General features: G+C 32.4%; 2 protein-coding genes across 7 annotated transcripts; one reads left to right on the forward strand and one right to left on the reverse strand.

Annotated features, from left to right (window-relative positions):
• The first annotated feature begins 275 nt into the window (after positions 1 to 275).
• On the forward strand, positions 276 to 4,443 carry LOC114167117 (N6-adenosine-methyltransferase MT-A70-like). Of its 3 annotated transcripts, none has more exons than XR_003600128.1 (8): positions 276 to 503; positions 1,042 to 2,236; positions 2,360 to 2,458; positions 2,648 to 2,731; positions 2,832 to 3,181; positions 3,311 to 3,527; positions 3,635 to 3,830; positions 3,943 to 4,024. XR_003600128.1 is itself a non-coding variant. In XM_028052076.1 (8 exons), the coding sequence occupies exons 2-8, from the start codon at positions 1,064 to 1,066 to the stop codon at positions 4,223 to 4,225; spliced, it is 2,286 nt and encodes a 761-aa protein (XP_027907877.1). In that variant the 5' UTR covers positions 276 to 503; positions 1,042 to 1,063; the 3' UTR covers positions 4,226 to 4,443. The 3 variants fall into 3 exon arrangements, 2 of the variants coding, with proteins under 2 accessions (XP_027907877.1, XP_027907878.1); XM_028052076.1 differs by having other exon boundaries at positions 3,635 to 3,714; positions 3,943 to 4,443; XM_028052077.1 differs by having other exon boundaries at positions 276 to 498; positions 3,635 to 3,714; positions 3,943 to 4,443.
• A 3,018-nt stretch (positions 4,444 to 7,461) lies between these two features.
• Positions 7,462 to 27,760, reverse strand: LOC114167388. 4 transcript variants are annotated; one of them, XM_028052477.1, is made up of 18 exons: positions 27,330 to 27,760; positions 22,381 to 22,548; positions 19,722 to 20,484; positions 19,553 to 19,627; positions 19,404 to 19,466; positions 18,685 to 18,861; positions 17,814 to 18,377; positions 16,949 to 17,704; positions 16,248 to 16,523; positions 15,952 to 16,107; positions 15,109 to 15,464; positions 13,972 to 14,452; positions 13,417 to 13,728; positions 11,314 to 12,085; positions 11,141 to 11,199; positions 9,039 to 9,512; positions 8,192 to 8,230; positions 7,462 to 7,820 (listed from the first exon to the last, which is right to left on the reverse strand). In XM_028052477.1, the coding sequence occupies exons 3-18, from the start codon at positions 20,439 to 20,441 to the stop codon at positions 7,635 to 7,637; spliced, it is 5,466 nt and encodes a 1,821-aa protein (XP_027908278.1). In that variant the 5' UTR covers positions 20,442 to 20,484; positions 22,381 to 22,548; positions 27,330 to 27,760; the 3' UTR covers positions 7,462 to 7,634. The 4 variants fall into 4 exon arrangements, with proteins under 4 accessions (XP_027908278.1, XP_027908280.1, XP_027908279.1 ...); XM_028052479.1 differs by lacking the exon at positions 22,381 to 22,548; XM_028052478.1 differs by lacking the exon at positions 27,330 to 27,760 and having other exon boundaries at positions 22,381 to 22,594.
• Positions 27,761 to 27,840: the final 80 nt, after the last annotated feature.

Here is a 27,840-nt window from a genome sequence, read left to right on the forward strand (position 1 = left end):
GCTTTTAGTGTAAAAATAATAATAAATAAGTAATTAATTAACTTATTTTAAATTAAAAAATTTCTTTAAAAAAATAATTATGCAATTGTTATTACTCTTACAAAATTATATATATATATATATATATATATATATTAATTTTTGTAGTTTTTAATTAATCTATCATAAACGTAATAAATTGTAAATATTTTGATATAATAAATAGATATAATAAATATAGTGTGATTTCCCTAGTAATAAATATTAATGAAAAATAGAAAATGATACTACATCATAGTAAGCTTCCCTGCAAAATCAATTGGCCTTTGTTTTCTTCCGTCACTGCTACCCTTAAACTCCTCTCTTCTTTCTTCTTTCTCCGCCACCGGAAAAGCCCAAAGTGCCGGCAAGTCTCTACCTCCGGCTTCTCTCTGCAAGATGGGCATCCCAACTAACCGGTGTTCAAGTTCCTTCTTTTCGTTCTAGGTCTCTAGGAATCAGGGTTTTTTATTCTATATTGTAAGGTAACTCTTATGCCGCCAACAAAGCTTTATTTTTCCTAGAAATATAAGCGCTTTTTGGTATTTGGGTTCTTTATTGGTATCGTTTTTTTTTTTTTTTTTTTGCTTCGAACTGGCTTTTTTGGGGTGGTTTGTTATGTAATGTTGCTTTGGGAGTTTGGCATACGAGTGTTTGGGGTTTCTTCCATGTTTATTTATATGCAATAGTTGTTATTTAAATGTTTACATTTGATGGAGTATTATTCTGCTATTACGTATTGGTGAATTTTTTCTGGCCATTATCTGTTTTTTCAAGGTTTTCCTTTTGCGTATTGTATGTTGTAAGTTATTTGTGGCTGGTTGAACATGAAAAGTACCAATGTTGTTCAAATTTTGGTTCCTGTTTATGAAGATGATACTTTGATTAATTAATTTTTCTTTTACTTTACCCGTCCTGGTTTTAACTATCAAACTTTTGAAGGATCTTGTATTTTTTTGTATGTATTTTTTGCTTGTTAAACAATCCTAGTTGATAATCCGAATGTCTGGAATTGTGATGCAGAGTTTCGTGTTACGTAGGAACCATGGAAACACAACCAGACAGTAATGAGGACACCATAGCTGCGGTTAAAGATATAAGGCAACAGCTTGAAGCTCGCATAGAGTGCCAACACAAGGCTCACATGGAGATGCTTGCTTCTATACAAGCAGTAATACCTAATCTTGTTTCATCCCTTGACCTTTCTCTCAAGGTTGTGTCTTCTTTCAACCATCGTCCTTTTTCTCCTACACCTGCTTTGCCTCTGCCTGATCCTAAATTGAACCCCAAAAAATCTATTGAACTAACTCATCGTTCCAATTCTGAGTCCTACGCTGATGGCTCTACTGAAGCTGACTTGACAAATCCCAGGAATCAAAAACTCAAAACATCTATCGATTCAAACCCATCATCTCAAGTAGATTCTGAGAAGGTTAGTCCATTAGCGGTGGTTCGATCACTGGTCGCTGTTTGTCTATTAGGGCGAGTGCCCTTCTCACCAATAGATTCTTCCACTGTGTCGAGGAAATTGGAAAATGATCAGACAGTGACACCAGCAGAAAAGGCAGCGCTTCAGGAGCTTGGAGGGGATTCAGGAGCAATACTTGCAGTGGAGATAGCTTTAAGGTCAATGGCAGATGATAACGGTGGTGTTGAAGTGGAGGAATTTGTGGTTAGTGGCAAGGCAAGAATCATGGTTTTGAATATAGACCGGACCAGACTGTTGAGGGAATTGCCAGAAAGTGCACAGTATCAACGGCTTGAATCAAGTTCTGGAGATGGGAATGTAAATCAAAATCAAGTTCAACAAATCACTAACAGTGGTACTAATGTGAATGGTAGTTTGCTTGGGATGGGAAGGCCAGTTCTGAGGCCAATGTCTGACATGTGGATATCCCATGGGGACCCTCACATGTCAGGGTTGCAGCCAATGTTTCCAGGTGCACCAAGGGGGGTACCCAGGGTAATGGGCATGATGGGGACTCATAGAGGTATGAGTATTCCTTCAATGCATAGACTCCCAATGGGGCCAAATGCACAAGGGAGTAGTCCTAATGCAATGTCACAAAAACCAAGAACTTTAGAGGATGATATGAAAGATCTTGAGGCTTTGTTGAATAAGAAATCGTTTAAGGAGATGCAAAAATCTAAAACTGGTGAGGAGCTTTTGGACCTAATTCACCGTCCAACTGCAAGGGAAACTGCTGTAGCCGCTAAGGTTTAAACTCTCTGCCAACTTTAATAGGCTCTATACTAAAATTTCCCTTATGCTTGTTGTCAGCTTTGGTGCAATTTTCTACAGTTTAATCTAATTCATATTTTTTACTATGAATTGTTTCAGTTCAAAACAAAAGGTGGTTCCCAAGTCAGACAATACTGTGACTTACTGACTAAAGAGGACTGCCGACGTCAATCTGGTTCCTTTATAGCATGTGATAAGGTTTGTGATAAGGACATTATTTTATTGTTTTTCCATCTTTTAGATTTTATTTCAAACTTTTGTTTTATCTCTGTTGGTTTAAACTAATAGGCTGATTATTTGATTTTAAGTGGAATGTAATCATGAATATTGGTGTTACTTTTTCTGTGAGCCTTTCTTGACATGCATTAATCGTCCTTCCACTGCCAGGTTCATTTTAGACGGATTATTGCTCCTCATACTGACATCAATTTAGGAGACTGTTCTTTTCTTGATACTTGCAGACACATGAAGGCATGATTTTTACCCGACTCTTTTATTTTGAAATTATTTTCATTTTAGTAATCCTTATTCTTAGTTTGAGTTATGTATTGTACTTTTTCTCCTTTGACAGACATGCAAGTATGTTCACTATGAGTATGACCCTACACCTGATGTGTCTCCAACAATGATGGGTGGCCCTCCTCCTCCCAAACCACTAAAGCCTCAGCGTGCTGAATATTGTTCTGAAGTGGAACTTGGTGAACCGCAATGGATCAACTGTGATATACGTAACTTTAGAATGGACATTTTAGGTCAATTTGGAGTAATAATGGCAGATCCACCATGGGACATTCACATGGAACTGCCTTATGGAACAATGGCTGATGATGAAATGCGCAGTCTTAATGTCCCTGCTTTGCAAACTGATGGGCTTATTTTTCTATGGGTCACTGGACGTGCAATGGAACTTGGACGAGAATGGTATTGTTTTTGTGTTTGGTTATGTGCTATTGTTATTTTGATAGAAAAATCTATTACCTGATTTTCGTATATGGCTGCCCTTTTTTAATAATTCATTTTTGGTTTCTATATTCCATATGCTCCATCCAGCTTGGAACTTTGGGGATATAAACGTGTTGAGGAGATTATTTGGGTGAAAACAAATCAACTTCAGCGAATAATCAGAACCGGGCGCACCGGTCACTGGCTCAATCACAGTAAGGAACATTGTCTAGTTGGAATAAAGGGTAATCCTGAAGTGAACAGAAACATTGACACAGATGTTATTGTTGCTGAGGTCAGGGAAACAAGTCGTAAACCAGATGAGGTTTGTATAATATTCGTCTAATAACAATGTCATTCTACTGTTCCTGTCGTTAAAATTAAATAATTCACATTCTTAACATTTTCAAAGTTGTCAATGTATTCGTGTAGATGTATCCTATGCTGGAGAGGATAAGTCCAAGAACAAGAAAGCTAGAACTATTTGCTCGCATGCACAATACTCATGCAGGGTTGGTTTTCTTGACTGGTGTATTCATGAAATAGTTTGATTGAGATTGAGGACAGTCTAATTTTGTCATGGTTTTTGATGCTTTGTGAGCAGAGATTACATGAAGAACCTAAACTGGTAGAAAGATAGAAGTAAACTAATTGTTGATTTATGGCTTAAAAATCATCTAGGTAGAAATTATAGACTGTTGGTGTTATTGTTGATTGTGTTCTTCCTTGTTCTCTATCAGATGGATGTCTCTTGGTAATCAATTGAGTGGTGTAAGGTTGGTTGACGAGGGGCTGCGAGCAAGGTTTAAGGCTGCTTATCCAGATGTGGAGGTGCAACCACCATCACCTCCAAGAGCTTCTGCTATGGAAGTTGACACTAGTGTTGCTCCTCACACCAGGAGTCCATTTGCAGCCACAGAATCTAAGTCCAATTCAACTCAGTTTGCGGAGACTGCAGCAGCTCCAGAAACTAACTTTGCTTCAGAGGATAAGTCAATGGCTATTGATGTTGACATTGCTTAAGTTTCCACTTCGGCTCATGCTTAGTTGGAGTTGTTCCCTGACAAAGCTGAAAGCAGAACAGTATTTTGACCTTTCACCATTGTTAATTTTACTCTTTCAAACCTCTTTTTAGGAATGTTATTAGAGAAATATTTCCCTCAGGCGAAGATGCTTTTGTAAGTGAAATAATTATGAAATTGTTGTTAATGATGAGGAGTATTGTAAAAGTCCAATTCCAATTGTTCCTGACTACAGTTTTGTTTGATATTCAAACATCAATCTTTTTAATTTATGGTCCTGACTAACCATATAGATTCATGAAAAGAAGTAACATGTTGCTGAGTTGAAAATTGTTCAGGAAAATGGCCAGACATAACTTCGAATATCATGGATAAAGAAGACAACTTTCATTTTTAGTTTTCCTAATGTCACCATTTTGTACATTTTATTTTTTATCGAGTTTCTGCATATGTTTGAAAGACTTGGATACATTTTAAACACATATCAGTGAAGTATTTGATAATATCAGTATCAAATTAGGAGAAGCAAATGAATATTAATGCTCAGATGAAAATATTTTCTCCCCGTAAAACTTTTTATTGAAAGAAAACAAAAGGTCAATTCAACTTAGTATGTTAAGTGAAACACAATTCTTTTCAATAGTTTATTACAAACTCTGTATTTTGAAAATAATTTAGATCTGAGATTTGCTCTTTACTGGCTTTGAGTTTGGACCATCAAACGAAAACCAAAATAATTTTAATACTATAATTTCAATACAACTATTTTTAAATTAAATGTTTTATTCGTTTTTAGAGATTCATTAAATGTTTAATGTAACATAAGTTAGAAATTATATTAAAATAAAATCCATGTTGAAATTAGAAAAAACATGTATTACGTATTTAATAATTTATTCACAAATAATAGCAAAGTTAATGCACACTTATAATTTTTAAAAAAGTACAACATATACAGCATAATAATCAATTACATAAAAATATTATATAAAACAAATAATTGAACATTTTATTTTATATATATATATATATATATAAATATTAAATTTAGTCATTTATTTCATTTAATCATGAATAGACCCTGCAGGGTTTTAATACAGCACTCCTTCTCTAGGTCCCGTGAGTCGCTGAATGGTTTTTTGATTTTCTATATATCAGTGCTTATAAATTGGGATATGAAAGTTTGATAGAAAAGTTAGTGAGAGTTTGTTTTTTGATTGTACAAACATGATAAAGTCAATTGTTACTAAAGAAAAGAAAACAATTAGCATACATGTTTTTAATTACCACTTTAATTCTTTGTTTAACTTTTCAATTTTCTTTTCATCATTCAATTTATGTTTGTATTTTCTTTACCATTGTGTTTATTTATTGTAATGGATGAAGATACAAATGGGGTTGTTTTTGTGTAAAGGAATTTGACGATTATATGAGGGAACAAGCAGAATGAGTAAGTATTTGCATCTATCCATATAAGTGAGGAAATAAGTGGAGCATTATTGTTTATGCAATGTTATTTGACTGAAGTACTCTTCACTGTTTTTAAAATTCAGCATGACACAGTTAAATAATCATTCAACAAGGTATCTAAAAATAAAATTAATAACATCTAAATGAAATAATAATAACAATAATATTAATTTTATTACAATGTAATATTTAATTAATTATTTTCAACCAATCATGTTTTTATTTTATTTTAAATTAATTAAACCTATTAAATTTGTAATTTAAAAATAATCATTCAAAATTTATTTTAAATTAATTCTAACTAATTATATTATATTATATTTTATATTAATTTTAATTTATTAAAATATTTTTTGTTTATCTTATCCATTAAATCATTCACAAAGTTATATAAACTTTTCATTCGTATCTTTTTACTTACAGCTTTATATCCTTCAAACAAAATAACATCAATTTCTCTTTTTTTATATTGTTAAATTCATGCATTTACTTCTCGTCAACCAATGTACCAAAAGTAAATAAAATCATAATATCTAATACATATCACATCATCAATTCTCTTAACATTAAAATATACATTTTTATTCGGAGCAGAAGATGAAACTGTATTAAAAACTCAAAGAAAAAGAGAAAAATAGAAATGAAAATGTGTTTAATTAAACTTGATGAAAGAAAATAGAAATTAATTGTAGTTCTTCAATGGAATTATTACAAACATGACCTTGTAAGATATTAAAAAATAAAATTAAAACTTCGTAAATCCACCTTACTTATTTTCTTTTGTTAGGGTGCCTAATAAACTATCCCTATTGAATTAGAGGAGATTCCCAAGAGCCAATTATAAGAATTAAAACAAAATTAAACTTACAGTATTTTAGTCTTCCCTATATAGACTATATAGACTGATATTACAAAATTCTCTAGAATCGTAATATTGATAAAAATCATTTTAAAGTTGGATATTTTATTTTGTGCATGATTTATTTTATATAATTTAGTTACTATAATTGTTAATAAAGTAAAAATATGTCAAATAATTTAATTTTAAGAACCAAAATATATCAAAATTTCAAACAAAGACAAATTTTTAATTTTACACTAAATTTTTACAAACTAAAAAAATATTTAACCTATTTATAAATCTTCTTAACCCTTTTATATAATAATTAATTTTTTCACCTCTCTAATATAACATTTAAATTTATACTTGAATTTCTAATATATACTTTTCCACATTCTTACCGTACTATGCCAAGACATAAATCTATTTCTATAAATTTTGAAAAACAAGTTACGTAACATTTTTCATATGTAAGGATGTGAGCACAATAAGATTAAGAATACAAGTTATAATTAATGTCTCTTTCTCCTCAAGACATTCTAACTCAACAAAACCTTCGAAGGCAATGGAAATAAACGAAAATGTACTCATGAATTCGGAGAATACAGGACAACTCCTATTTGAAGTTGCAACTAAGATTGAATGAAGCCTTGGACGCAACAAATACAGTATCATTCTTTTGGTACATCATGGCTCCTAGGGTTTGTGTTTCGGATTGGGGTTAGAGTTAGGGTAAGAGTTAAGGTTAGCGTTAACACTATGGCTAGGGATAGAGTTAAGGGCATGGCCAAGGACATAGGCAGAGTTATGCATATCTTCTATGAATTTAATTGTCAAATAAGAAAAACTCTGAAAAAAAGGGAATAGAAACCATATATTCATTTTTGATTTTTTCCCTTTAAAATACTAAAAACAAAATATAAAGATTTTATAAGGGAGTAGCCTGAAATATTTACGATTATAGCCTATGTTTTAACTCTTCCAAATATAAATTTAAGGTCTATCTGAAATTTCATATAAATTTGTTTTTATAAATATACAATCTACCCCATCTCTATCTATGTAGCAAAGAAGTACTGATGTCAACTCCATACATTACTTACAACAAGTCTGTACTCATGGGATTGGCGAAGAAATGCTCTCGGTAAATCAACTTTGGTTTGCTGGACGTGCTTCTAATGAGATCCTGAAGTACAGTGGGTCCTCCCTCAAATATATTTTGATGCATCTTCCTCACAATTAGATGTTTATCTAGAACCATCATTTCCAAGAGAGTTCTACAGCTCTGTAAGAAACGCGAATCAGCATATACAATTAAAACCAACATAGAAAAACACAGGGTAACTCGTTAGCTTCTTTTCACCTTACTATGGAAGAAAAAAAAAAATCTGTGATTGCAAAATACACATGTGCACACACTGGGTGCGATGTAGGAATAGCTTTTGCAAGCCATTGGAGTTTATGGCATAATTTTAATCTAGATGGGTGGAGGCATATTTCAATAATACCTTAGGAAAAGTATTATTGACTCAAACTTATCTTAATAATATTCTTTAAGAAAAAAAATTTGGAGGTAAAGAGTCCAGAAATATTTCAGAATAGAAGTCCAGCAATTTCAGAATAGCAGCGCAAAATTTTGAAAATTTAGTAAAATACCTGTGGATTCAACACGTGCATGTGTCGTAGAATATCATCCTAACAAATACAAATGAAATTGTCAGTACATTTTTCCATTTACTAATGAAGGATTAAAATTTGTAAAACTTGATTTCCATTGCATCTCAATTTATTATATAATCACTTATTTTTAATAGAAGTACTGCCATCAGTCTATTTCAATATTAATAATATGTATATAACGATTCTTATAAACTGGTGGTTTGCTCTGTTATTACATTACTACTCTCATTTTCCATTTTGCAACACAGGTAATGATGGATGATTTGGAGTAACAATAAAGAAAACAATTTAGCAGAATGCATCAAATAATCAAAACTCGAATCATTTACTCTTATGCTATAAATGCTACACACACAAGACAACATACAGCACAAAACAAATAATCCACTATATCCATATTATATAATACATAAACTACTGGCTCCTATGCATTAAATAAAAAAACACCTATATATAATATAAGTATATTTTAGTTTTTTACTAAAACAGGACCCATATCAATATCATAAAAATGCAACACGACACTATCCAAATTATTGCAACTAAAGAAATGAAATCTCTATCCCTACAGATTGAGTTAATAGCAGAAAGAAAGTATGCAGGGAAGAGTGTTAAGATCTAATATGTTGGTAGTGTTCCATGTCAATTAAATAAACTCCCATATATGCTGAAAAAGCTAACCTAACTTGGTTCTAAAGGATTAAAGCAATTTTTCATTATTCCTTTAGACCCAGCTAAACACTCACATCAGACCTTATCACATTTCAAAGTTTTATGAAATTTTAAAAATATTAAATAAGAAAACAATGTAGATTTTGCATACCGCCAACATCCCTGGGCTTTGCATCACTATCCCAAGAACACGACGTCGAAGTCCTCTGTAAACAATGTTGTTGATGGTTCCATCTCCATTGATCCATGGCAATATTGGCACACATGAGTCACCCAAAGAAATTTTGAGAGTTTCTTTCTCATGATCGACTCTAGATAAGCCAAACCTGTCTTGCTTACAGCTTTCATTCCCATCACAAGGTTGATTTTCAGGATCCACATCCTCACAAGGAAGATTGAGTATGGTCACTCTGTGCATGTTATCAACATTCGTGTTTCTTTTGCTGGGAGTATGAACAGAAGTATCCATTTTATCTGATTCGTAAAGCTCACATGTATGATTACTTTTCTTAATAGCTTTTGTTGAGGAAGGTTGTACAACACGATGAAAATCAGACCCAGATGTCAAAAAGTACTTGTGACGGTACAGGACATCAACAACACGGACAGTATCATAGGCATTGACCTATACAGTAAAGAGCATATTCTTAAAGAAAATGGTGGGAGAGAAACAAATTAGAAAAATGAAAGAAGCGTTTTAATCAAGCATGAGAATAAGTTATTATGAATTTCTGCAAAAACATTTTAATTTCTTTGGAGCAAAAGGTCTCAAATCACTACTGATACTGTAAACTACTTCAGCAAAACATATATATATATATATATATATATATATATAACTTAACATAAACAAGAGACTAATATAATTTAGTGGGCTTAATTACACCTCTCTTATGTTTCTCAAATTTATACTGATAGAATTCTGATACAATCAATAGAGGGAAGAGCAAAGATCAAAAGCATGAACTGTAGTCCTAGCTACAAAGTACAGCTCAGATGAAGCATGCAACAGTTTTCCAATACAATTACTTTCTACCCATATTTAAAAATTCCAACTCTCTCAAGACGAAGCTTCAAACTAATAAATTCAATCTGAGGCCCCCCTTAATACATTTGTTTGGGGTGATTCAGATACATGGCATAATAAAAGACAAAATATTGTGGCAAGGATTAGTGTTGAAGCCGATTATAGCACTATGACTAACTGAGTTTGTGAAATTTTGTTGCTAAAGAGAATCCTTGAGGAGTTGGGAATACCTATTTGTCTACCATTGAAACTATATTGTGAAAATAAGTCAATAATAAGCATAGCACAAAATCTAATACAGAATAACTGCAGTAAACATGGGGAAATTGATCAACACTTTTGTTAGAATAAATAGTCTTAAATATGATTCATTGTACTGTGTGTTGGACCTAGTACCTAGGAGCATGCTTTAGACCTAGTACCTAGGAGCATGCTTTAGACCTAGTTCCTAGGAGCATCAAGAGTTCTCTTCTTTCCTCTCATCCATTGTATCTAATGCATCATAAACTACTATAAATATGGAAAGCTAAGAGGAGAGAACTTACTCTCCCTCAAATTCACCCTAAATCTTCTTCTCTTTAGATGCATACAGTTTTGGTAGAATCCATCAGATTTATTGGATCTTTTTAGATGCATTCAGAATTAGGAGCATTTATTTCTTTTGCACTCTCCTGATTTTAAGGAAATTCGTTTCACTGTTTATTCCTTTTTTATAGCATAATCAATCTTTTAATTCTGCATAAATACCCAAATTACTATAATTCTGAACAATAGAAGAATAAAAATATACTCTGTAATCATCTGATATATATACTGCATTCAACAAAACTAAAAGAAATGAAAAGATTCAATGAAAGCACAGGATTATGGTATCATAGCTTCCACTTGGGAAATGTGTACATAACCAATCTATCAATGCACAAAGAAGCACACTTATAGAGCCCTGTAGTAGATGCAGTTTTTAAAGTTAAAAAAATATTCTAGTTCAGGTGTTTAAATTGACCGGAACATAGATCACACCCCAAATCCTAGTTCCAATATTTAAATTGACTCTAATCCACAAATCACAAGTTATGTGACATAATGGTTTGGTATGTTGGTTGTGTTTGAACATGATTTTGGGTCTCAAACCATTGTTCGAGTAGAAGAAGGGGGAAATAGATGTTTTCCATTGAGTTGAAAGCAGACATTCTATAAACTATTGAAACAAGGAAATAGGGAGGAACCTTTAATGTTAGTCCAAATGCTTGAAGAGCATCTACAATCAACCCATCTACCTCAGCTCCTGAAAGACAGCCAAAGAAAAATAAACAATCTCAAGTTTAAATAAGTAAAAAAATCATCCATATTAGTCAATTTCAAGTAAATTGTATACATTGGTAAATCACCCCATCTATACCTGGAAGGTTTATAACCTTGGAAATTTCTCCCATGCTTAATCCTTGGTCACCAGCCTTTTGGATGGCAGCATAAACAACTCTGAAGACCTCAGCACAAATGCCATTTGTGTGTTCTTGATTGGAATACTCTGACGATAAACGATGTGCATAGCCCGCCATAGCTTCCCAGGGTGATTCAGTATGATTTTTATCCACAGGTATAGGGTCACAAGATTTAACAATTTCCAACATATGGTCAGAAATAGAATCATCATGGCTTTGGCCTATGTTTAATTGTAAATCACCGCCAAAAGGTTGGCCATTGTTATCATTATCCTTGAACAAATTTAAAATATCAGCTTTTGATATTGTTGTTCGGTATGCAGAGATGGCGATACCAGGAAAACCCTTTTCCCGACGAGAAATTATTTCACCTTCTACTCCATATGCAGATTTTGGTTTTTTGGCTCTATCACCACATGAAGACTCGCTAACATCAAGATTACGCTTTGCACTTCTCAAATCTTCGGCCTCTCCAACACCGTTGTCTGGTAGGCATGGCAAAACTGAGATGTCACCTGATGAGACTAAAGCAAACAAATGAAAAATGTCTCCACATTGTAAATCTTCAGAAATATTGGCCCCCACTTCTGTAAGGTCTTTGCCTCTTTCATCCAGCCATGCAGAAAATTTAACAGCCTGCTTTCCAGTATTATATGGAAATGGTGACTTTGAAACACTCTGCAAGAATTGCTGTGAAAGTTCAAATCGTTCACTGCCAGTGCCCCCAACCTGTCAAATATTAATGTAATTAAATTTGTAGAAAAACACACACTTGGGCACGCACACAAACTAAATGAACTATATATATAAAAAAAGTCAGACTAAGAAATTTTCGGAAAACTATAACTAGTATTTTTTTCTTGTCATTCTCAACTTGATAGAATCAGTTCACATACATTAGTTTTGTAATATATAAGTGGGTCACGGTTTTATTTGCAAACCAAAGAATGGGTCATTTGGTTCATGATATGAATCTTTATTCAACTACCTTGAACCTAAGGATTAAGAAGAAGATTGTAGTGACCCTTATCAGATTTATCTTCTTTGGGATTTAACAATGTAATATTTCAAAATATGAATGGGTCATTTGGTTCATGATATGAATCTTTATTCAACTACCAATCAATGACTTAGATAAGAATTCCATAGCTTGTTCAACTACCTTGAACCTAAGGATTAAGAACAAGATTGTAGTGACCCTGATAAGATTTATCTTCTTTGGGATTTAATAGTGTATTATTTCAAAATATGAATGGGTCATTTGGTTCATGATATGAATCTTTATTCAACTACCAATCAATGACTTCGATAAAAATTCCATAGCTCAAATAAGTATTATTTAAAAATATACAAGCAAGTTCGACCTAGCTTGGGGGAATGTAGGAACTTTTACATTAGTATAAACATAAACATATTTTAATCCATACTTTATTTTTAGTAAACCTTTGTACACATGGAAAGAATTTGGTGAATTCTGGTACTAATCAGTCTACATGTGTATATTTATAATTTGTACAACATTCAATAAAATGGATTCCGATTTTAAGTTTAACATATAGGAATTAATCTCTTAATCAGCTAAATATCAGTTGCATTGAATCTGAGGTATTCGTGTGCTTATCTCTGTTGACGCGGGCTTAATTCCAATACTAAGAACAAGAATACAATCACTTTCTCACCAAATTAAGTTAACATTGACACAAGATTTTCTTAGAAGCCACCTTGAAAAATATAACCACATTACATATACTTTTTAACAGGTTAAGCTGCAACTTTCTTGTGAAAGAAAGATCACTTCATTTACAACAGGCTTAAGAGTTTGGGTATGTCAGTCTACACACCCACAAACATTTTATGATGAAGCATTCCAGACACAATTCGTAAAATACGGGCAAAATTATATGGAAACATAATAGGCAATGTATGCAATACCAGGCTTATCGCTATTTCACAAGATGACTACATTAAGTAACAGCACAAAGACAAGTTAAGCACATAACTAATCAAATTCATATATAATAATGCATTGAAGAAAACCAATGAGATTGAGAACACCTTACCATAATTTTTTTCTCTCTAAGATAGTTAAAAGCAGCAAATAGATCATGTTCTGAGTATCGCCGAAGAATGTCCGCAAGTAAATTGGGTGGCTGAGGACCAGTTGAGGTGCTTAAAAAAACAAGTTTAAATAACTCGACAGCATTTGAAATAGCCAATGATTCGTTTACTTGTCCATAAACATTAGCCATATTATTCAGAAACCTAGTAATTTTTTTATCAAGTCGCCGACGACGTGATCTTTGGGAGGAAAAAGAATGGGCCTTCCCATGATGACTCTGAGCTGACGTACTTTCTTTATTTTCTGGAGATTCCTGCAAAAAAAAAAAATTAGTCAGTGTGTCAGACAGATTTCAGAATACTTAAAGATTATAGAACATAAATTATAAGAAAAAGGAAAAAAATTCATTCAGGAAGGATAAAGACAAGAGAGCAAAAGGAAAATTATGAAATTAAAACTTAAATACAAGATTCAGCAAGAAATATGTTCAAGTCTTTTTTAGATACTCAGAAGCAATGACTTGACACAAGTGTTGTTAAAGTTATTAGAGAATTACATAGCCATCAGCATTCACACTTGCATCTGAGCACCCTTCATATTGCAATTGACCCTTTTGGGAGCAGGAATCCAGCTTAGCCATCATCTTGCAGCGAAGAATCTCCTCAAGGGCTGTCTTGATATTTTTGTTTTCAAAGTCATCCCAAGCTTCACTCTTTAAACTTCTCATCTGAATTTCCGAATCCGGACTAGAATTATTTGAGATACCTTCACAGGACAGGGAACGCACAAACTGTTTGCATTCATCTGAGTTTAATGACATGTTCTGAGACTTCAGCAGATGTTTTGCATATCGTTCACTAAGTATGTTACAGAGTTTATTCACTGCTTTCCTGACTCTCGAGTTAGCATTCAACAAATTCATTCTTCTCATACAAGTGGCTGGAAAAGTTGGTAGATCAGAAATTGACGTCCAATCTACTCGGTGATATCTGGCACCAAGAACAGCACGGTGTTTAACATATTGGATCACCAACTGCCTGACATGATACAAAATCATACAAACTCAGACCACAAAAATAATATATTCATAGGCTTATAAGACAAACAGACAACTAGTAATCTGAATTACTGCAAATATGCCTCAACTTACAGAACAATAGAATGGACACAGACAGGGGGGAAAGTACTTTGTTATCTTATTAAATACTAATCCTTGACACTCTTAAGCTATATATAAACTATAATTCAAGCCAATTATTTTTTAAATTTTCTGGTTAATAAAAATTTGTTTCATAAAATCAGCATTAATATCAATTACCAGTAATTTCTTTAGTTTTTAACCTTTCTTTGCAAGTTAATCACAATTCTTAAAATAACTATTCCACATCAATTAGAGTCACAATAGGTTTTGTAAGAAGTTAACACAAAAATACACAAGACAAAGAACTCTCTTTTGATTTAAGTTTGTAATACAGGTTCCACTAATAATGCTAACAAACTAATACTAGACTGACATTATATTCAATTCAGAAAACTAAAAATTCAAGCAAGAAAAAGAGCTGAATTGTTTCATGCAATTTGACCTTAATATATATAAATGGTCCAACTTCAGAGAGCCATTATTTCCACACCTGATCTAAACTAACTTAGTTATCTCACTTAAGATTTAGCAGGTTCCTAAAACTTTTCTTACCTATCAGTTTTGTCTGACCATATGAATCTTCTACGACGTGTTGCCTTCATTTTGTTTAAGACACACTGGTTAATGAGGAGGGTACAGCCTTCAGGCATACTTTCACCAAATTCTTGCATATCTGTGGCACAGTCTTCTGAGTGCACATCCAAATTATGTGGTTCTTCAATGTGCATGTCCACAACATCAGTTAATGCATCAGTTCTAGCACGTTTTGCAGGCCTGAGATCAGTGGATTTGTTTTTCCTACAACAAGATGCATTACCCGTGTCTTCAGGCGAATTATCGTCATTCTCTTCATCTTTGAACTGATTAACCAAATGGCGGCGTCGTTTACAAGAATACATGCTAAGTACCTATAAGTGGTATTAATAGGAAAGATTTGCAAGAGTCACTAATATTGAAACAGTGGTAATAATACGAGTTAAATTTTTACTCAAATAAAAAAATAAAAACACTTTTCTCACTTAAAAGTTTTAAATTCTGAGAGTTCATTTCCATTTACAGTTCTCAGTATAATCTACCAGACTCTCTCAAACTATAAGCAACAAGAAGATTAAAAAACGAAATCAGTGAGAAATTTCATCCAGTTAATTTCCTTCCATAGATAACTTTTCTTGTAGACTACAACTACACAATCATGCTTTCTTAGACAAAAGAAAAATAGTACTATTTCGGGAAATACATATTAATGAAAATTCAAAATGATATTATATCCTCAAGGATATAATCACCTGTAGATACTGAAACTTTTTAAAAGAGTAGAGGGGTTGCAACTGATTGCCTTATCCTTTCCAAAAGGGATAAACAACACTGAAAGTCTACAACTTGAAACAAACTAACCTGATCCATGGTAAGATTCAGTTCTTTAGCACTCTTCTCAAAGTCCCTAAGTGATATTTTTTCACTGAGATTATCCTTCGTGACATGCTTTAAAAGCTCAGCACGTTGTTCGACTGTCATAACATGAGCAGATGCCCATGAACGGAAGCGGAAAAGCTAACAATATAAACAAAACAATTACTATCTTCAGAGTTTGAACTGATACCATGATTTCAAAATATAATATTGGGTTAGAAACAATGCATTAAAACTTTGAAATATTGCAATTGTGCACTGAAGATAAACTTGGAGGTTACCTCTTGTACAACAGATCCAGGAAATGCATACGAAGCAGCTTTTCGATCAGCAGTAGCATAGTAATACTCCAATGTTTTCCAATACTCATTGACTGCATCTCTATTAGACAGAGTAAAATCATGCCTGACTCTTGGTCGAAGATCAAGAGATATAAAATTTGAAGACGCTGCATAATTTGAAATAGGTTCCTCAATATAAGGGCTAAGCTCCATGGTGTGAGTATGAGGGCTTTTGGCTGCATCTCTAGATTGCAAATCAGTTACCATGCGAATCAACTACACATCAAGCATGCATCATTAAAATTTTGAATTTAATTGTTATCTTCTTTTTGTTAACTTTTTTTCCTAATAAATTCTTACTTTCCATCGTGGTGGACCACTTTCCCCCTAATTGGTTATTAGCAGCTCTTTATCTTTCAGAAACGTAATTTAACAGCGGGATAGAAAAAAGTATTTGTTCACAACAATTCCCTAAAAGAAATAAAAAAAAAAGTAGTTTTGTCCAATGATGACTGCAACATGTCACGGAATTGAAAATTTAGATTTTGTAAAGATGACTCTAGGCTCTAGGATGCTATGTGGTTGAATACTCCACCAACCCCAGTGGGAGACTGTAATAAGATGGAACCAACAAAATAAAAAAAAAAAAGATAAATTTTCTAATTAAATACAAAGATTTCAGTTTAAATCAACAGGCATACCTTTAATCGCCGTAAAATGTCAATAACTAATGACAGTCTCCCCTTTGCATGACAATCCATTAAACACTTGTACTCCTCTGGAGGGAGATTAGAGAGACGTAAACGCATCTTGCACATTTCAATCAATTCTTCATATTTTTTGGTGGACCCAACCACTTGTAAGAATAATTCAACTGGCATTTCTTTAACAACTTCTTCTAGAGTAAATAGTTTGCTGGTACTGTGAGGAGTATCAGTTAGCTCCTCTTCACATATTTTAGATGATAAAGCATCAACCTGGCCAGTTGACCTATGCAGACAATCCCAAATATAACTATGCAGCAGCTTAGCACGAATCATTTTTGCTAATACAAATCCATTGACACGCATGGCTTCTGATTTACTAACCTGCCCATCTGGAACTATAATACTTTGATTTTTCTGAATATCCTCCATTACAGGTATCAATTCATCATTTTTCTGATGCAAAGTACTTTTCTTGCGAATATAATTATTAAATGATCGAATTCTATCCTGAATTTCATCAAATAACTCTTGAGATAGACTCATGGATGGACGCAGAACTACCACACAATCTTTTGTCCTGGAATATTCAGAAATAACAGGTGAATGTACAGTCATGCATTTGACCTGCTCTTGTTCTTGAAGTTTGCTTAATATTCGGTCTATAGTCTTGCGATCCACTTTTGTAGACTTATCCTTCTCAAAGCTATTAAGCCACCTATTTAATTCAGGTTTCAAAATGAACCTTTCATCCTGAATGGGGAAAATGGAAAAAATGACTTAGGAACGTTGGATATAAATGTTAAGAAAAAAAATATTTACTCTATTTGCAATAGGATTAGGAAGGGGAAGAAAGACAAACCTTTAGTCTTTCAAGTATCCTGTTTGCCCTTCTAGTGTTATCGTCACTTAAAGAAAAACTTGCACATCTTTTATATGATCCAGTAGAGAATTGTTTCAACACCTCAGATGGAAATGCTCCTGATGGGGCATTGTCTGTGTCCACTGATGAACTGACAAATTTGCAGGAAGAAATCGTACCTCTTTGATCAAGGACCAAATCCTGCAAGTTTGTTGATGTTTCTACAAAGTTTGACTCAATATTTGTAGGAGATACAGTCGATAGTTCTGCACCAACTAATATATCTTCCAATATCGCTTGATCAGCAAGTTCCCCACTGGCAGTCGAAGCCACAAATTCAGATATTATTTTTGAACTGTCAGGTACATGATTTAAAATCTTATTTTCATCACGCTTGCAAATAAGTTCAACTTCTGGTCCAAGGTTGTAATTTTTAGAAGTCCAAACTCGAATTGTCTTTGATTTGAGGCACTGTTCTTCCTTCACTTTCATTCCAAATCTATAGCACAAATTTACAAGTCGAATGTGGCTCTTTTTCAGTTCAATCCCAAGCCTCTCACATATCTGTTTACATTTAACACCCAATATATTCGAAGTGAAAAGGAAATCAAGGAGAAGCAGCACTAATAAACAAATCTTTACTTAAAGCCAGAAAGATGAAAAAAAAAAGAAGCTTATTCAGTCAAAAGTGTTCACAAGAGAATACAGGACACAGATAGAAAGAGAAAGGTGGTTTGGTGGTAAATATTATGTATTAAATGAATAATATTTGTGGTATAGCACATTTAAATCCCACACATCTTTCCTTTTGTTTACTCTTTCTCTTTTCCTGCAATTACCAAAGTGGATAATATAAGAATAAAAATTGTACCTCCTTCAAAGTAATGCCACAAGATCCTGCAGCATCAATAATATCAAAAATTTGATGCTCAATGGGAAGCTCCACAAGCTGATCAATAATTTGACATGTTTTTTCAGAACTCAACCCTGTATCTTCATTTCCAGATTCAGCAGTTATTGGGTCAAGAAGGCGCATGCAAGCCTCAATCTACAAAACACTTAAAGACTTACATCTAGATTACTACCAGAACAAAGTTATGCCAAAGAGGGGGTGGGGGGAATTAATGTTCAATTGATAAGAAGAGTACCACTTGACTGTGTAACCGTGAGGTACAAAATATCAATCTATATTAAAATAAAAGACTGAAAAATAGGAACTGAAAAAAGAAATTTGGTTTTTGTCATCACTACCATGTTTTTTGAAAGGATTGCGTTAAAGCACAGAACCACCACTTAACCACATTTTATGTTTTCAGGCAATTAATCAATCAAGTCCATTTTTGTATTGCAACCATAAAAATATGTCATACTGTTGCAATTAAAAATGATACATTGCAAACTCAAACAATATATTTTTACCCATAATGAGACTGTTCATTCATTATTTATTTTTCACATATGTGACTGATAAGTTGGAATTTCCTCTCCATAAGAAGATGATTTGCAATGCTTTCCAAGAAAGACATTGCAGAGACTAAAAAATCATCAAAATGAGACATAAAAGTAATGATACAGTGTAAACTAACCAACCTTGCCATTCACTTTAGCATCAAACTGCTCCACAATACCATCTGCTTTCAACCTGTGAGAAATCTGGTCACACAAGAGCAATAAGGGAATGTAGTAATAGCAGAAGACATAATCATAATTTGGTATGTTCAAAGTCAGAGAAAACATACTTGTCTCCAAGCCCTTTGTCTTGGACGCGATCCACAGTAACCAAGATCCTTTTTAATATCCGACACAAGAAGAACCTTGAAGAAATATATTGCAATAAAAACGTGAGCATAAATGAAGGTATTAGTTGGTCTGGAAGGTAACTTTAAAGAGAACTGAATGAAAATGAACCTTGCCATTGGCTTTTGCAAGTTTGTCACAAATAGCTTTCAGTTGAGGTGAATAATCCTTTAGATGAACATCTGTTTGAAACGTGGCTCCATCTGCATCCTCCTCCTCCTCTTCTGGGGAGTTGAATTTAGTAATTTCAAACTCAAACCTTTGATGACAGGCAAGTTGTTTCGCATAGCGGCGTAAGTAAACTAAATGGGTAGTTACACATGGAAAATTTTTGGATTCACCAAGACTGGAGATTTGTTTCTTCTTCTCAATTGCAGAACGCTTGACAATTAAACCTTGACACTCAAGACTCCTCAACACATAGTGGAAGTTATTGGCATTAATGTGCAACAATTTAGCAAGTTGAGCTTGGGTTATACCATTGCCTCTAGCATTGGCAAGAAGGTGAAGGACACGCGTTTGGGCATGTTGGAGTGATTGTGATTCGTACAGACCAACGAAGTTGTCAACAAGGCTCAATTGAGGAAAAATCTTTATATTGAGCTTCTCAGCATCCTCCAATTCCGAAGAAGATGGTTGTGGTTCAAAACGAAGACCCGGAATGCGAAGCAGGTTCCTCCATATGGCTCTTTTGACGGTGCGGTTCAAATGGAGATTGGTGGATGAAAGAGTGGATGAGCCTTGAAGTTTGACCCATAAGGCTGCAAGAGTGACCCCATCTTCAATTCCACTACATATCTCTTCCACTGCCACATTGACAACAGAGTCCATTCTCTTCTCTACAGAATTAAAGTCTCTCTTCTTTCTTTCAAGCCTAGAATGATGGATAAAGCATTGTACGTTCAATAATTGACACAACAAAATCAAACTGAGTTCTTCCAGGACACTTTTAACACTAATGATGTATACAATTACAAAACGAATAGTTTGTAGATAAGAACAATAGGAACAAACTTCATTAGAGGTCAAAAGAATGTCTTGCTCTGATAAACAGATGATTCTATACTACGACAAGATAAATTTTATTTGAGTGGGCAGATTGGGAAAGTGTTCAAAACCCTTAAGAGAGGTTTGTCTTGTGTATAGTCTTATCTATGGATAACAGAAATAGCCAAAATAGCTTCTTGGCCAGAGTTTTTATTCAATGCCAATTATAATGGTTTTGTCAAGCTTACCCATTTTAAGACAGTCAATGGTAGCATCCACTCCTTATCCATATTAGGGATGTTTGGGGTCTCCTCAGCAGACATGGAGATGAACAGGGTCCCATGAATACCCGAAGGAGGCGTTCCACTAAATAATAATACTACACATTCTGTTTACTTCCTAATTTTCATTCTACTCTCGGTCCAATTCCACCATTCCACATAAATAATAAGTTAATCACCTACAACCTCTTGCTCACCCTTGTTTCTGGAAGATAACCGGGGTGACATTATAACCAAGGGCCATTAACAAAGAGTAAGCAACTAAAATGTTGAAATGTGGATGTTAAAGCTAATAGGGTTAAGAATAGTAACTATGAATGCAAATCTCCTATTCAAGCAATTAAATGTCTATTATGCCTAGGTTAGGAAGGGTAAGACTGGAAGTACTATTTCTATTCAGTAGGGGATTAGAACTTTGTTTTGTTTAACAGAACAACTTTTTATCTTCAATAAAGAAAGGGGATAAAAGGGGTAATTAGCTAGAGTATGTATCACATAGAATCTACACTAGGAGAAAGTTTTACTTTTAGAAATAAAGATAACATTTTTATCCTGATTTCTAGTTCAGTAACTAACAATGTCACTCTCAAAAATCTAGATATCTTCAAACACCATTTTCCAAACATATTTTTACAAATTTATGAAAATTTAAAAAGAAAAAAACATACTTGAGGAATTAGATGGCATGCTGTTAGCTTATTATAAAAGTGAATGCACTAAAATAATTCTGTAAATCATTGTCAAAGATTGAAAGCTTTAATTCAGGTTTGTCTTACTGAAATTGTGTAATTAAGATTTGAATAGGTATAGTGCAAGATTCCAAATTCAATACAGAGAACCAGAAATTTATTTTTACCTTTATTGACACCAATAAATGTTTTAAGAAATATAAGCAGTTCTATCTCTACATTCTTTGCACAAAATATTGCTTGAAAGCTCTATGGTATTTCAGTTAGACATGTCAAAATAAGCTAGTCCCTCACACGTTTTTGAGTTTAAAAAGGAGGGCGCAGTCCAAACCGGATCACTTTATGATGAGCCAGAATTTTTAAAACCAGGCTCTAACTCAACCCACCCGTAGGTTGGCTCGCTAACCAGTGTAAAAATTAAAAAGAAAAATTCTTCTTTACTTTTAAGTGTAGATAGAATAATCAGGACCATACTATCTGAATCGCGATTCATTACAAAATTATCCCGCAGCGATATTTGATGAATAGTTTTGTAACCTGAATCGTAACATGAATCGTGGGATCGAATGTGAAGCGTGTAATTCGCAATTAGGCTTGCATTACATAAGATGAAGGAAAAAAACTGGAAAAAATAAAAAAGAAACACATAGGAGAGAAAACAAAGGAAGATGAAAGTTCAGGGCAAAATAAACAGGGAGAAAATGAACAGGAGAAGAAGAAGATCAACAAATAGAACCACAGAAGACAATGTGAAAAGAAACTGGGAGGAGATGAATAGTGGGAAGGGAGAAGATGAAGGGAGAGAAAACAAACCTAGGTGACCATGAAAAGATGACCGTGTGAGAGGGACTCTTCTACAAAGCCTCGCGTCCACCTCCCGAAGCGTCTCAGACACGAACACGCGGGCAACACATGCACGAGACGGTGTCTGGGGTTTGTTGAGTTGGACACTGGTGGTCTTCTACTCTGTGAATTTGGAATCTAGGGAAGGAGAAAGATAGTTTGTGAATTTTGGGAGGAAGGAAGAAGTCTGTGAATTTGGATAAAAATATTCTTTTTTAAAAAACTTTACTCACACAACATAAAGTTTATGTATTATATTATTGAATTGAGAAAATTTATCTTTGGATTGAAAATAAATATTCGTTTATAAATATTTATTTAAACTTATCTTTTTCTTAATTTGTTTGTATTATAATTATTTTTAATTTAAATTTAAAATTAAAATTATGATTTTTTATTTATTTTCATATTCAAGTAAATTTGTATTTTTTTTATGAAAAATGAAGATAAAGTCGGTTACGAGAGAATATCAGAAAATGAATAAACATCAGAATTAAATATTATGATTTAGAGTGTTAGATTATTATTTTTTATAAATGTTTATCTAGATTTCTTTTCCTTTTCTAGACCATTTTTTTTATAAATATTTATCTTGATTTTTATTAATTTATGAATTATAATTGATAGACAGACTTTTATACAATCTTTTTACTATAAAGTGTAATTGTTATATTTCAATAAATATATATATATATATATATATATATTTTGTCGTGTTCAATAATATTTTTTTTATTTAGTTGGTGTTTGTCTTTTATATCTTTTTAATTTAACGCTATCTCTTTGTTTGTGTTTAGATTTTATAGATTCGAATAGGTTTTTCATGATAATATTTTAAATATAAAATGTTTTTTCATATTCTTTTATTGACAACTTTAATCATACTAAAGTGACAGTAATAATTTATATTTTATTTTTTTATTCTAATTTCTATAAAAAAAATAATATTATCACTTTGAAAAACTTAGTTATGATTTAAACTAATATATAAGTTTTCTTATATCCTTCAATTATTGTTTAATATTTTCTTTCTAATTTTTTTTATATTTTTCATTTAAATTAATTATTTCTGGATTTTTTTCATTTAAAATTTTTTAAAAGAAAAAAAAGTTGAATTAATATACAAATTTTGTTATATTGTTTCTTTTTTATAAAAAATAGTAATTATTTAAGGGTTTTATATATTTTATCTTTTAAGTTGTACAAGTTATGTATCTTAAGATTTAAAATAAGATTAAACTCACAGTTCAAAATTCATGAGAAAAATTCAATTGAAATTTCGATTTAATAAATATTCATATATTTAAATAAATTTTAAGATGACAATTATATTAAAATTAAGCACCACTATCTTTGACATTGGGGATGGCAACGTGGCGGGAACGGGTTTCGCTATTCCATATCCATCCCCGCATAAAAAATTTATCCCCATCCCCATACCCAAACCCAACGGGTATCAAACTTTTTTTCCATCCCCATCCCCGCCGGGTAACGGGTATAATCTCATACCCATACCCGTACCCGTGTTCTAATTACTTCAATATTAATTTTTGTAAAAAAAAAAAATTACGGTAAAGAAAACATAATATTATGAAATATTCAATATTAGGAGGATTTTCTTCGATGTCAAATACCTTAAAATAAATTATAATTGTTTACATTTTATATTAGAATACCAAATAAAATTTCATATGAACCAAAACATTTATTAAATTTGCAAACTACAACATTGATGAACTTAGTTGATAAAATTAAAAAATATTTCAAAAAAATATAAAAGGAAAACAAATATTCAAATTAAAATATATTTTAAATGTTTGTTTACTTCAATTTTTTAAATTCTAATGAATCTCTTTTTTATACACTAATAAAAGTTATAATACATCACTTGATCAACATGACACAAAGAACAAATAATAAACATAATAATAAAAGGAAAACAAATAATCAAATTAAAATATATTTTAAATGTTTGTTTACTTCAATTTTTTAAACTATAATGAATCTCTTTTTTATACACTAATAAAAGTTATAATACATCACTTGATCAAAATGACATAAAGAACAAATAATAAACATAATAATAAAATTTTGACATAGATTTTCTATCTTTTGAACTTCAATATATGTTGGATAGTGACAAAAAAATATTCATAACAATTACATTAAATTTTTATATTGTAGTAAATAAAAGTTATTTATACAATTAAAGTGAAAAAAATTACAATATGATTAATAGTGAGTTATAAAATAACAAATAATTAGATAGAATATATCGAAATATTATTCTACATGATGAAAATAAACAATAAATAAAAATATTAAAAAACTAACAAATGTGTGTTTTAGAAATAATTTGAGAGACTATCGAAAGAAATCGCACAAAGGAAATCAAATGTATAATTAAGGTATGATAAAATGAAAAATACCTTAGAGAACTAATTATTAAATTATGTTTGAAGTGGTTAAAATTAAATAGAAATATCATTAGTGACCAAAAAACTTGTCATTAAATTACAAATAAATTAGTAATTAAATTGGTCACTAGATCAAGTACCGATTCGATCATTGAATCGGTCACTAATTTAGTCATTGATTCAGACAATAAATCAACTACTACCACCAATGATGAAAAATAGTGACTGATATGGGTTACTGACTAAATCAGTCATCATTTCATGTTTTTCTTGTAGTGAATTATCATATACTATTCCTAAATATCATTATATATATATATATATATATATATATATATATATAAATTTAACCACTTCAAACAGAATTTAAAGTGAAAAAATTACATTATGATTAATAATGAGTTATAAAATAAAAAATAAATAGATAGAATATATCGAAATATTATTCTACATGATGAAAATAAAAATAATAAATAATAATATTAAAAAACTAACAAATGTGTGTTTTAGAAATAATTTGAGAGACTATAAAAAAAAATCACACAAAGGAAATCAAATGTATAACTAAGGTATGATAAGACGAAAAATATCTTAGAGAACTAAGAAAACTTTTCAAATATCAACATATATACTTAATGGTTGAAAAATAACGAAAATTATTTTAATGAAACAAAAGAGTTCTTCAAATTAAACAAAAATTAATAATAATAATAAGTAAAGAATTTTTTTTATATTACCTTAAATTGAGAGTATAAACATTTTCATGTGAAAGGAAAATTTATAATAAATAAAAATATTAAAAAATAATATAAATATTCAAATGTGAGGCATAATTTTTTTTTTATTAACATACATCATTTTAATATAATTACATAAAGGATGATAAGATAAAAAAAATATTGGAGATGAGAATGAGTTTCATGACAAATGAAATAATTAAAAGAAATAAAAAATAGAATATATATATATATATAGGGGTTACTTGATTAATTGTGAATATTTTAATAATTTAAACGAAAATGGAGATATGGCGGGGACAGGTATTATGGCGGGTATATGTACATCCCCATACCCATCCCCATACCCAACTGAAAAAGTCGGGGATTCCCCATACCCATATCCATACCCAGTCAATGCGGGGATTCCCCGTCAAAACGGGAACGGGTTCGGACAATACCCACGGGAACGGGTTTATTTGCCATCTCTATTTGACATACTTATTACCAATATTTGATGTTTTCAAAGAAAGTGTCCTTATATGTAAAAAACATGACTAAACTAAACATCTTTTGTCATATCTTTTAAGAAAAAATGAATAAAAACTACACATTTTTATCATATTCAGAAAATTACACTCAAAATATTCATCCCATTATCTTACTACCACTTACAAAAAGTTAGATAATAGCAAATATTCAACTTTGTAATCAAAACAAACAAAGCTAATTAAAAACAAAATGGGACTAGTGATAATAATGTTTTCTCAATAACATCGATTCCAAGTAAAGAGATCCTTCACATTTTGACAATTTTTACTTTGCCCATCCAAACTAACATTTTTCCTTTTTCTGTGACTGAAGATATGCTGCCTTTTCAATTCATGATCTCACTTCATCTCAAAGGTTTGACATTTTCCGATGATCAATGTCTATGTGATCTTATGGTTTGAGCTTCAAATTCAGGAAGTAAACATGTGGTGTAAGATTTAAAAGTAAGCTTTCCTTGGGGGGCAAGGTAAATTCAGGTAATTGCAAAATTGATTTGTTGTCAGTTCCTAGAAAACTTGTTTCTCAGTCTGTTGCAGTAGTTTAACAAAATTTATAGTATTCTTTAGTGCTTGTACTGTGTAATCATTAAGATTTTAGTGCTTGTTGTGTCTGAAGTCATCAGTTAAAACATAACAGGAAGCATGAAGCACCACACAGAGATACAAGTGTTGACAACCTACATACATTTTACCATTCTAGTCTCTGAACCCTAATATATTTATTGATGCTATTTCTAATTTGATCTAAAGCATTACTTAACACTTTTAATCTTAGTAAAATACTTCCAACAATACTAGTCTTATTTCACCTTTTATCATTTTTAACTGTTTCAGAATGTTTTTCAGTATCATCTTTCTCAATTTCACTTTCATAAAGAGGTATGTTAACATTCTTACCATCCATTCTTATTTCTAAATTAATTCCAATTCAATTTCCAGATACACACATCAGCAATCCAAATCAGCAACAGCAATACACACAACAAAACGAACCCAATTTAAACAGCAAACAAATTCAGCAGAAGCAATACACACACATGACTGTTGCAGCAATACACAAACCAATTTCAACAGCAAAGCAAACCTAATAAACAGCAGCAGTACACACACATGACTGTTGCAGCAATACACATAAAAAAACGAACCCAATTTAAACAGCAAATCAATTCAGCATCAATGCAGGCTGTTGCAGGTTCATACAAAGCAAAGAAAACGAAATTGAAGAGATGGTTCACCTGTTGTTGGCAACGGATGGCAACGGAAAGCGTTCGAGAAAGGCGATTTCGGGACCAAACCAATTCGGGAAGGGCGCGTTCGACTTAGATGCAGAGAGCTGGCCTGAACCGTGATGGATGGTTGACGAGCGTGAATCGTGAAAGTGGTCGAGGAGAGCCGCTACTGCGCCGCGGTGGCCGTGAATCGTCAAAGGGGTGGAGGAGTTGCGTTCCCGCGGTGCGATGGCCGTGAATCGTGAAAGGGGTGGAGGAGCTCCTGCGCCGCGGTGGCCGTGATTCGTGAAAGGGTGGAGGGGTGCGCTCCTGCGGCTGCGGTGCGGTGGCCGTGAATGGGTGGGGCAGCAGCAACGTCAGCGTCGTGAATGGTGGGGGCAGCAGCGAGAGCGCGAATCGTGAAAGGGGTTGACTTTTGAGATTTTTAGTAGTTTAAAAATCTCATATATATTTGCAAAACAATTGTCAAATAGAGAGACATTGTATTTTTATTTTGTAATTATATTTATGTATTTCA

The sequence above is a fragment of the Vigna unguiculata genome, chromosome 10, assembly GCF_004118075.2.
Source record: "Vigna unguiculata cultivar IT97K-499-35 chromosome 10, ASM411807v1, whole genome shotgun sequence".
Lineage (NCBI taxonomy): Eukaryota > Viridiplantae > Streptophyta > Magnoliopsida > Fabales > Fabaceae > Vigna > Vigna unguiculata.